General features: G+C 44.2%; 1 protein-coding gene across 1 annotated transcript in view; it reads left to right on the forward strand.

The window, feature by feature from the left end:
* The window catches only part of LOC138859876 (polyribonucleotide nucleotidyltransferase 1, mitochondrial-like), a gene marked incomplete at its 3' end in the record, with an annotated part of 15,447 nt that extends 3,031 nt beyond the window's left edge, over positions 1 to 12,416 (forward strand). Inside the window, 4 exon segments of the mRNA XM_070116194.1 lie at positions 30 to 223; positions 432 to 589; positions 888 to 1,199; positions 12,354 to 12,416. Coding sequence (XP_069972295.1) covers positions 30 to 223; positions 432 to 589; positions 888 to 1,199; positions 12,354 to 12,416 — 727 coding nt within the window.

Here is a 12,416-nt window from a genome sequence, read left to right on the forward strand (position 1 = left end):
GTTTTATTTTGTTTTCTTTCCATATTTAGGGGACACAAAGACAGAAATTTTATTTTACATTACACCTTCCCATCATTTGCTACAAACGAAGTCTCAAGAAGTGGCCCTGTATCACGGAGGGAAATTGGCCATGGGGCATTGGCAGAAAAAGCTCTTCGGCCACTTCTTCCAACAAACTTCCCATTTGCAATCCTTCTCACATCCACTGTCATGGAGTCTAATGGTGAGTTTTGTGTGTGTGTGTTTGTGTGTGTGTGGGGGGGGGGATGGGTGTGGATGTGTTTATTTTACCACTACAATTACAATGTTTAAGATTTTAAAAAGTCACAAAAATTATGTTGCCAATATTTAAATAAGAATTGAATGTGTTTGAGGTAACATTGTATTATTACTAATCTAGTCTAAACCATATTTTTCTAAATTGTTACTAGGTTCCTCATCTATGGCAACTATTTGTGGTGGAAGTCTTGCCCTTATGGATGCTGGTGTGAGTCTGTCTTCTCCAGCAGCAGGGGTTGCTGTAGGGCTTGTGACCCGTTATAATGCCAGTGAACAGCTGCAGGAATACAAGATTTTGACTGATATCCTGGTGAGGATTTTTATTTTATTTTCATAACTCCTCAGGTGATAGAGATTGACCTTACGAGTATCTTTGTAACAAAAATAGTCCTTTGCAGAGTTATTACTTGGCATCAGAATGATATATCAATAAAGTTTGTTGTGAAAACATAATTTGGTTTACAATAAAAGAGCTAAATTGATTTGAAACATTTGTATTACTTGTTTACAGTTATTTTATAGTGAGATAAAATCTTATGTTACTCTTATACACTGCAAAATATTGCTTGTTAATAGAGCATTTTTTATTATATATTTATGTTCCTTAGGGTATAGAAGACTACATGGGCGATATGGACTTCAAACTTGCAGGAACTCGAAAAGGCATTACAGCTCTCCAGGCAGATGTGAAAGTTCCTGGAATTCCTCTTAAAGTAGTTATGGAGGCCATACAGCAAGGCACAGAAGCTAAAGGCACAGTTCTAGCCATTATGAGTGAAACATTAGCTCAGCCACGTGAACAGAACAAGGAAGCAATGCCTGCTCTAGAGAAAATAATTGTACCACCAAATAAGAGGAGCAGGGTCATGGGCCCAGGGGGAATCAATATTCGCAAGTTGCAGTCTGAGACAGGAGTTCAGGTGAGTCCTATCAACCCCAGGTAGCTTATACAAATCATATTCTTTCATATTAAAATTGGTTAATGCTCAAGAAAAAATCTGATTCTTTGAATGGTGATACATTTATTGGTGCAATTGAAAACCTGCTTTATGTATTTTGTATTTTGTGATTATTGATTATTAAAGGGAGAGATTAAGGATAAGGGATGTCATATGGGTATAGACAGGGAAGTTGGAAAGCAAGGAGGGAGGAACACAATGAAAGGAAACATCTATCCAGGTAATATCCCCACAATCCCTTGTTTGTTGTTGTCATGGGGGGGGCTTAGGAAATAGTGACTGAGTCCCAATGTAGGAGACCACCTCTACCTTGGACCTCAGCCCTTATCTCAACTAATTGTACATGGTCTTTTCTTCTACACCTTCCTTTTTCCTTCTCTTCTTCATCCCCTTCTGTTTACTTCCTAAGGTGTGAGAGCTGTAGTGAAAGGATGAAAGGCTGGCTTCGTGTCTGTCATGAAGGCTTCCAGGAGCTATGGGCATGGTATTCCCTTGGTTAATCACTTAGGCCTTACCCCTTATGGGGACCCTGAGGGGTAGACCCTTTCTTTTTCCTACTTATTTCAGGCTCATTAGAGGCATTAAGGCTTTACTCTTCATCAACTAGCCTATCTAAATTTGATTTCACTGGTTTCCTGACCCTACCTCTCCTTTGACAACTTTATCTATTATGAGCCACCCACCCAGGTCAACACTCAAAATGCACCCCTTCCTCTCTCCCAACATTCTACTCTCCATCTCCTACTGCACTCTCTTCCTCATTGGCTACCCTCTCCCCTCTTATTACTACTCTTCATACTTATTGTCCTCCCCACAGTACTACCTCATTCTACACCACCCTATCTTTCCCCTGCCCTCGTCCTTCTACTGTTTCCACTTCTGCAAACCTTTTGAATACTCTCTTTTGGCCCAGCCAAGTGGGATCAATTCTTTGTGATTCCCCCTAAAGCCCCTTATTCTGACAATACCCTTCTATTCTAACAATGTTTCCAAAAACAAGAAAGCAAAGATTCAGTTTGTAGTTGTTCACACCTTTACACAGTTCAATCTGAGTCCTAAGCTCATGCACTATTTACCCTGACTGATTGGTGAAACTATTCCTGCCGAACCTCACTCCTCTCCTAAAACTTGTACTGGAACTGTTTTTGTCTCCCCAACCGATTGTGCTATCTATGACAGAAACTGGTCAGACTGTGAAAACATCGTACTTTCCTGCCTTGTTGACCAAGAATAAGTCCTACACCAATATTGCCAAGATTAGCTTCCGTAGACATGATCTCCCCCATGAAGTTTATATTGGTGGAGTGTCATGCCCTGTCTGACCATATCAACCTCTTCCTTGTCAGTGTCAGAAATGTCATGGTTTTGACCACCCAGCCAAACATTGTTGCTCCACAGACCATTGCCGTATATGTGCCAACCTGGTCATGACTGCTCAAATTGCTCTGCTCAGTCAGTTACATGTACTAATTGTGGTGGCCAGACAGGAAGCACGGCAACAAGGTTTTTCTTTTCTCTATTTATTCAAAACTATCTTCTGCTTCCCTCCCATCTTCTGAAGATATCTCAGCATCTCCCCCAGTATCTCTTCTCACTACTCCAAACCATCCTACATCTACTCTCCCTCTTCCCTAGTGTAAATCCAGATACTCTATCACTTCCCTGATGCCTACTTCTCCCCCTCACTTTACTTGTCACACCAATCAACCTAAACATTCCACTCCATCTTCTACCACATCTACACCCTTCTCTTCCTCTGCTCCTTGGACATCTATCCCCGTTTCTCCTCACAAGAACACCTTCATTTCTCAGACCTCCCAACCCAACTCCCCTCCAGAAACTCTTAAAGACATGCAAAACTTCCTAAACATGACCCAAGAGAATGCTCCACTCCCTCATACACTCTCCAATCCCTCTCCTCCTCTACATTCAAATTATTTGCCAATATCCATCCTCCTCCTCAAGTTCCCCCTACCGTTCTTCCTCTGACTCTCTCTCAACACACTCCATCTGCTCATTCTTCATGTTCACCATTCCCTCTTTGTTTCCCATTATCCATAGTGCTCCCACCTGGATGATAGATCCCACCCCTCCTGACATTCTTCCTGATATTTCACCACCTTCCCCAGTCCCCTTATCTCATTCCCTGGATGCTTCTCCTTCTCCTTCTGCTTCTCCAACAGCCTTCTCTACCCATATTACTTTTTCAATGTTTCATATTGGCTTTTTTGCCAGGTTTCCTTTAACAATGTTCCTATTCTTCCCCCAACCACAGATATACTCCATTTTATGCAATCACCCTATGCCCTTAACCCTTTCCTCTTTTACTGATCTCTGCTTTACTTCATTTGCTCCCCCTCGTTACCCTTTTCACTATCATACTTTATGCTGTATAACCTTTGACATATAACACATTTTATCCTAACTGTTAACTCAGTTTTACCCTTTTTGCCCTAATACTTTACCATAGTGCTATATGAACCTTGATGGTTAGTACATTTATTTTTTCATCCATTAACCATTAACCATTAACCATTACCAAGGAAATAACAAAAGACACTCTATCCTCAACCCCATCACCTGCATGACATCTGCATTTCCTACATCCTCCTCCCTTATTACAATTCTTCAACCTTATTGCCTCCCCCCCTCACAGCACTACCTCATTCCACACCACTCCCTCTTCCTCTTGTCCTTGCCTCTCTACAATTCTCACCTCTACAAATCTTTTGAGTACTCTAGCCCAGGGAAGTGGGATTGATTTTTGTGATACCCCTTACAATTCCTTACTCTCCTAATACCCTACTCTTCCAACAGTGCCTCCAAAAACAAGTAGGCAAAGTTTCCCTCCACAGCCATGCTGATCATTCATGCCATCTGAGTCCCAAGCCCATGCACTATCTACCCTGGTTGACCTCATTGGTAAGCCTATTCCTGCCCAACCCAACTCCTCCCTTAATACTTGTACTGGAACTGTTTTCATCTCCCCAGCTGACTGATCAGACTGTGAAGATGACTTACTTGCCTGCCTCACCAACTATAACGCAATATCTATTTAGTGTTACACTATCCCATCTAAAGGAAACTGTAAGTCCAACATCAATATTGCCAAGATTACCTTCCATAGACATGACCCTCCCAATAAGGTCTTTATCGGAAGAGAGTCTTGCTTTGTCAGATCATATTGACCCCCCCTCCCAATCAGTGCCAGAAATGTTGGCATTTTGGCCACCCTACAAAGCACTGTTGCTCCACAGTTTGCTGCTCTCTATGTGCCCAGCCGAGTCATGACCGTTTAAATTGCCCTGCACAATCACATGCATGTGCCAAGTGTGGTGGCTCACATACTGTATTTTATAGGAGTTGCCCATGCCTAAAAGCTTGAATCTAAAGTGGCAGTCCTCAGATACAAGCTCTTTAAGAGGCCAGACAAGAAGCACACTGAAAAAGGTTTTCAATTACTCCCTACTCAAATACTATCCATCACTCAACTCCTCTCCCCTCTACCCAGATTGTCTCTACATTTTCAACAGTAAAATCCATTTTCCATTCTGAATCCAAATATTCCAATGTCCACCACATCCCCTATGCCTGCTCCCCCTCACTTTACCTATCACATCAGACAAGCAAAACATTCCACCCCTTCCTCGCCTACCACATCAATTCCTACACCTACATCTACTCCTCTCCTCTTCACCTCCTTATAAAAAAATATAAAAAAAAAACTTTGGGTAGGGAGGTTTCCCAAACCTCCCTTCCCATCTCCCCTTCAGAAAGCCTTGAGGACATCTGAAATTTCCTAAGCTTAACCCAAAGAAATGCTTCTTTCTCTCACCCATCCACCAAGCCCTCTACCCCCATTTCATCTACATTCAAAGTGACTGCTGACATCCATCCCCTTCCTCTTCCTCATATTCCCCCTACCCCTCTTCCTCCACTTCCTCCACTTCCTCCCAACATACCCCATCCTCTTCTTCCCCCCTGCACCCTGCCTCCTTCCTTATTATCCTTCCTACTCCCTCTTGGATACTCACATAAATTCATTTTATGACTGCATTGTCACGAGGTTCATCTCCAGATGAACCTCGTGACACTATACCTCCTCCCCCTGATCCCCTACCTCATTCCCCGGACTCTCCTCTTACTTCTACGACATCTATTTCTACCTGAAGTTGAATATTTGAGGTTTCTCTTCTCACAAACCTGACTTTCTTTACCTCCCATCTTCCAAAAACCTGTCCATTGTCTGCCTCCAAGAAACCTTCCTCACACATCCTCTAATACCAATAGCCATTACCGTTTTCTATCATCACCTTACTCTCTACCTGCCTCCTCCACACTTGGCCATCATACCTCCCTTACAAACCATTAAACCTTGCACAGCTATTCGCATTTTCTCTGCTGCTGGATCACAATTACTCCATCCACCTTTTCTGTTAGTTGGAGATTTCAACTATTGCCACACCCTTTGGAGTAACTCCACAATTACTTCCTAAGGTTGTTTCCTGGAACACTTTTTCTCAAACACTGACCTTATTCTCTTAAATTCAAACTTTCTCATTCACTTTGACATGCATACCCAATTCTTTTCATGCCTTAATCTTTCTCTTTGCTCTCCTTCCCTTTATCTAGACTTCTATTGGTCAGTTCTAGACCACTTTCACTATAGTGATCACTTCCCTATCCTCTGTACTCCTACATTCTATGTCCCACTACCCAACCCCTTCACTGGTGCCTTCACAAAGTTGACTGGCATACCTTTACCTCTCTTTCTACCCTTGACCTTCCTCCTTCATCCTTCCCTTCCACTTCAGACATGCTTCTATACTTCTTAGCCAATATCCTTAATGCTGCCTATACAGCCATTCCCCAAACTTCCCAACCTTACACTTCAAAATGTGTTCCATGGTGGAACTCAGACTGTAGCAAAGTGCTTTGGTTGAAGTTTGCAGCTAGGAACAAGTTTCATAACATGAGAGGCACTCCCAGTGAATTAACAGCCATCATATAATCTAGAAAGGCATTAGCTCATCTTCACCGTATAAACTCAATCATAAACAGCTGGCACGAGTATGTTTCATCCATAAATTCATTTACACCTGTCTCAGCAGTCTCGTGGCAGATCCATTAACTTTCAGCAAAACATCCTCATCTTGCCCCTGTCCTCCTTATCCAAAGTAGGCTTATTTCTGACCCTCTTCAAGTTGTTACTGAACTTGGTACCTATTTTAGCCAGGTCAGCAGCAGCTCTCCCCTCTCTCCTTACTTCTTTTCTTTAAAATCAGACAAGGAGCATACTCCTATCTCCTTCTCCCAGTCCTCTGTAGAATCCTATACTGCCCCTTTTTCTTCTTCTGAAATCTGTTATGCATTGCAGTCATGTCACAACACCCATGAAGGACTAGACAGTATACATACCGTATGTTATGACACCTTCCATCTACTTCCTTGTCTTTCCTCTCATCAGTATTCAGTAACTTATGGACAACCAGAAACTTTAATCCCCACTGGCGTGAAGCTCTTGTACTACTTTTTCTAACACCTAACAAACCTCGTACTCTTCCTCAAGACTACTGTCCCAAGCACTCACAAGCTGTCAATGGAAATTGCTAGAAAAGATAGTAACATCTACCTAATGTGATACCTCAAATATCACAACCTTATCTCCAAATCAGTTTGGATTCCATCATGGCCAAAGCATAAGTGATCCTCTTGCTTATTTTGAAACACAAATCGCATCAGTATTTGCATATTGTGATTCAATATTAGCTGTCCTTTTCAACCTAGAAAAGGCATATGATACCACATGGTAAAATCATATCCTTCAACAACTATCTTTCCATGGCATACATGGTCCTTTCTTACTAATTGCACCTTCCATGTCAGATTTGCCTCTGGTCCTTCCATACCTGTTTTCCATAAGATTTTCCAGTCTGCTATAACATCAATCTTTTCTTGGGTTTCCAACCACAGCTTTTGATTTTCTACTTTTAAAACCTTTTCCAACCTTCACATGTAAGCTCCCAACCTCCACTCTTTCTATATGGTGCTCCTGTCAAATTTCACGTTCGTGCAAGTTCCTTGGTCCCATTTTTGACTTGAAACTGGCTTGGCAAGATCATATAATTTCTGTTAAAGAAATGGCCACCCATTGCCTCTGACTCTCACAGACTCTCTCATATATATCCTGGGGTTCAGGCCACAAAACACTCCTTCATCTCCATATTACCCTAATCCTCTCCACCCTTGATCATGGTTGTCATATATATTCTACTGCCTCGCCTCCCTTCTCACACACCTTGACACAATCCACCATTGCAGTCTTCATTTAACCCTAGGTGCCTTTTGATCCTCTCCAGTTGAGAGCTTATTTTCTGAATCAGGCTTACCATCCCTTTCTCCATGTCGTTCTCTTTGTCTGTAAGAAGCTATGCTTGTTTTCACCAATTTTTCTCCAAACTAACTTTCCTTCAGTCCCTTTGTCATACCTTCTCCTCTCCATGTTTACCTACCCCTTTCCCTGTTCATATGGATGCTCTACTTGCCTACTCAACTATTCATTATCTCTGATTCTTTCCTCTTTCTGCCTAATCTTTCCCTTTCCGGCGTATACCTCCTGTAATTGCTCTTCTACCCAAATCAAACATCCCACCTTCTGTCGTACTTACACATTTTCTTGTACATATTTCCATTCACTCCAGTACCCATGTCCATGAAGACAGCTCTAAATCCACCTTGGGTGCTGGTTTTACCATAGTCTTTTCTTTCTCACACATACAACTTGCCAGTTCTTCCTCAATCGAGCATCCTTACAACAAAACTATTTGTGATCCTCTTCGCTTTACAATGCATGTCTTCCATCTCTTCTTCATCCTTTACCATCTTTACCATCATCATCATCAAGGAGCTGACGCCGACAGGGGCGCATAGCCGCATCCAACCTTCGTTTCCACCTACGAGGATCCCTCATGGCTAGACGCCAGGCAGGGACTCGGCCCATCTCTAATTTTTCACGGCAGGTTTGGTCGATCTGCCCAAGCCACGACTTCCTAGGTCGTCCCACAGGCCTCCTCTACCCAGGGTTGTCTCGAACAGAGACGACCTGATGGGCAGGATCATCCTGAGGAAAGCGAGCCAGGTGGCCGTATAGCCTGAGTTGGCGATCACAGATTGTGCAGATAACATGTCCTGTGCCAGTCTCACAGTGCAACCGTTGGTTGGACACATGGTCCCGCCAACAGTACCCCATGATCCGGCGCAAGGACGTATTACAAAAGGCTTCAAGACGAGCCTCCAAGGTACAGGACAATGTCCAGGTTTCGCTACCGTATAGCAAAACTGGCATTATCAGGGCCTTGAAAACCCGTAGCTTGGTCCTTTTGTACAGGTACCGACATCTCCAAATACTCTTGTTGAGAGAGTTCTTGCCCCTGCTGCCAGGCCAATCCGTCTGCTGACTTCATGGTCTGACAGCCCAGAGTTATGAACTACACTACCAAGGTATGTAAAGCTCTCTGTGACTTCAATGTCCTCGCTGCAAGCACGTACCAACTGAACAGGTTCTCCTAACAAGTCCCCAAATTCCTGGACCTTAGTCTTGGTCCAGGAGACCTCTAGACCCAAGGGTTTCACTTCATTGCTAAATGCATCGAGAGCCGCCACTAGGGTTTCCAAAGACTCAGATAGAATGGCAACGTCATCAGCAAAGTCAAGGTCTGTAACCTTGATATTGCCCAGTGTTGCTCGACAATGACTTTGAACAGTAGCTCTTCCCAGTATCCAGTCCATGCAAGTGTTGAAAAGAGTTGGCACAAGGACACAGCCTTGCCTCACTCCTGAACTAACAGGAAAGAAGCTCGACAGGCCCCCACCACACTTTACAGCACTTTCAATACCAGTTTACAGGCTTGCTATTAGTCCAATAATCTTTGTTGGAATTCCTCTCAGTCTCAGGATCTCCCAAAGTGATTCCCAATGGACCGTATCGAATGCCTAGTTGAGGTCGATGTAGGCTGCAAGCAGCCCACGCCCGAACTCATGGCGGCGCTCTACAATGACTCGAAGCGTGAGGATACGGTCTATTGCAGACTTTCCAGGAGTGAATCCGGATTGCTCCAGTCTCTGGTGCCTCAGTAGATGGTCTCTGATACGTCTCAGAAGGATGCGGGCGAGAACCTTGCCTGGTATACTGAGCAGTGTGATGCCTCGGTGATTGCTGCAGTCCCAACGGTCCCCCTTCCCCTTCCAGAGAGGGATGGCCACACCCCTCAACAGGTCAGGAGGAACGGTACCGGACCGCCAGATGGCAGCCAGGACAACATGTAAGCCCCGTGCCATAGGTTCACCACCAGCCTTTAACAGTTCAGCCGGTATGCCGCAGATACCTGCTGCTTTACCACTCTTCAGCTTGGAAATTGCCCCCCTAACTTCAGTTAGGGAGGGGAGGGTCCTCACTGATGGGTGGATCCAGCAGAGGGATCTCGACACTACCCGCATCCAAGTTAACTGTTGGTAGGTTAACCTGGTACAACTGCTCAAAATACTCAGACCAATGTTCCCGCATAGCAACAGGATCTGAAACGATCTGACCACTTACTGAGCGAACTGCTGTCACCTGTGAAGAGGGCTTGGAGTTCAGCTTTCTCAGGGCTTGGTATGCAGGACGAAGGTCATTTACTAAGAAATGGCCTTCTACCTTCTCCTCTGCAAGACTCCTAATAAACTGTTCCTTGTCCCTTCTTAACAGAGACCGAGTTCTGTGCACATGAGAACGGTGCAATTCCTGATCCCCTGTCAGACGATCCGCACGACATGCATCAGTGGCTTCCAGTGTCTCCTGTGAGATGGAATTCTGTACTGCTCTTGGGCGTACACCAATCGTATCTTGAGCTGCATCAAGTGTTTCATGCTTGAAGGTATCCCACAGAAGAGCAGGGTCTGTCAGACTGTCGAGCATTGCGAAACGATCAGAGATTGCCTCAGCAAACCCACGGGCACACTCTCCCTCCCTCAGCCTGTCCAAATGAAACACCTTAGGGTGATCATTTGACCGCTGGGGAGTTCTGAAGTGGACCTGGAGGGTAGCCACAAGCAATCCATGGTCAGTACCACAGAACTCAGCACTCCTGTACACCCTGCAATTCTGGAGGATCCTCCAACGAGTGCTAATGAGTATGTGGTCGATCTCCTTGGGGATGTGGGTCTGGGCGCTGGTACCAGGAGCCAGAAATCCTCAATTTCTGGGACCCAGCAAAGTCCCGGAAAAGGAGGCTATTCTCACTACCGGCATCAGCTCCTGAACCATGGGGACTGACAGACATCTCATAGCCAGCTCGATCGCAGCTAGATACCGCATTGAAGTCACCCAGAGCAATGCGAATATCTCGCCGGGGGCATCTGCCTACCACAGATGTAAGTTTGGCGTAGAACATCTCTTTCATGTCAAGTTTACAAACATCGGTAGGAGCGTACACAGCAATAAGAGACATGAAGCCAAAAGATAGCTTCAATCTCAATACCATTATACGCTCATCAACAGGAGTAACCTCTACTACCGAGGGCTGGATTCTGCTGGAGATGGCAATGGCTACTCCCTGGAGATGGTGGCCGTCGCTGCGGCCCTACCAGTAATAGGTGTAGCCACCTACACTGGTCATGCCGCTGCCAGGCCTCCTCACCTCCGAGAGAACAGCCACCTCAACTTTCAGCCTCCCCAGTTCCCTCGACAGTAGAAGCAACCGATCATCCTGACGCAAAGAACAGATGTTCCAAGCCCCCACCCTGACTTCCCGCCTGAGGTTCAGCCTCTAGCAGTCACTCCGAGTGGATGCCACCTCTGCCACCCCCACCAACGCTGCCCCGTATAAAAGGGGGTGGCGGGCTGTGTACCCCAACTCACGCATATCAATATCAAGCCACCCACCATATCAACCCTATAGCCCATAAGATACAAGATTAGATGTATTATCTGTCTTCACAACAAGAAAGGGTTCAATTTTGCCATGTCAGGATCCCCAGCAATGAGCATGCAGATGCCTTAGCATCCATGCGTTCGGAGAGCCCGCATTATCCACAACCCACCTACCCTGCTTTTCACACATTCCAGCCACTGACTACTACCCCTATTTCAAAACTTTCCACTATAACTGTTGGCAATCTTTCTGGTCAGGTCTGACCAGATAACCAATCCATCTCTCCTTGGTTGGCTCCATACCACCGAAACAGACACCGGGAAACTACTCTTGCCCATTGACAAATAGATCATACCTGCCTCTTGCATCTACACCACACTCCAACCCAACCCTGTACTCCTCATGCAACGTTCATCTTTCAGTCCAACGTATCATATTATCCTGCCTCCGCTTTGCTGAAACTTGTACCCTCATTTTACCTAACGTCCTCTCTACTCCGATACCCCAACCTTTTGGACATTCTCACAGAATCCCCCACCTTTTCAGTTAGCAATCTATTCTCCTTCTTCAGATGATCAAATTATCCTTTATCCTTAATGCTACCACTTCTATCAATCCCTATACTACCCCATTTACTCCCCTTCTCTTTACCCTTCATTAGCATACCATCTTACAGTGTCATATGACCATTATATATGTCATATATATATGTCATATGACCTAAGACATTTTGTTCTAATAAAGAACTCAGTTAAACCCCTTTCACCGCAATACTTTACCATAATGCTATATGACCTTTGATGTCTAGCACATTTGTTTGTTTACGCATTAAACAACCATTATAAAAAAAAAAAAATCCTAAATCCATTGCATTTACTTCACTATGATTTTTTCATTATCATTTTGATGTGGAATTTTTACGACCTGAGAATCTCAAAAACGCAAAAACACAAAAACACATATATGGTATTATGAGACTGTACTGAATGAAATTCACCACATTGGTATTAGCTAAATTGTTGCCCAGTGATAATGCTATGTCACAAACTACACAAAGTATTAGCTCTTTGTTCTTAATTGTATCATTCAAACTATTATACGAAAGGAAAGGTTTTGAATAAAATATCAATCTGTTTTGTAAACTGTATTGCTATCAATGATAAGTAGGTTTCAACATGCATAATATTTTATGTAATTTTCCCAGCTTACTTGGCGAGAAGATGGTGTTTTGTCAGCGTTTGCACCCAACCAGTCATCCTTAGAAGAA

Source organism: Penaeus vannamei, chromosome 38 (genome assembly GCF_042767895.1).
Source record: "Penaeus vannamei isolate JL-2024 chromosome 38, ASM4276789v1, whole genome shotgun sequence".
Taxonomy (NCBI): domain Eukaryota; kingdom Metazoa; phylum Arthropoda; class Malacostraca; order Decapoda; family Penaeidae; genus Penaeus; species Penaeus vannamei.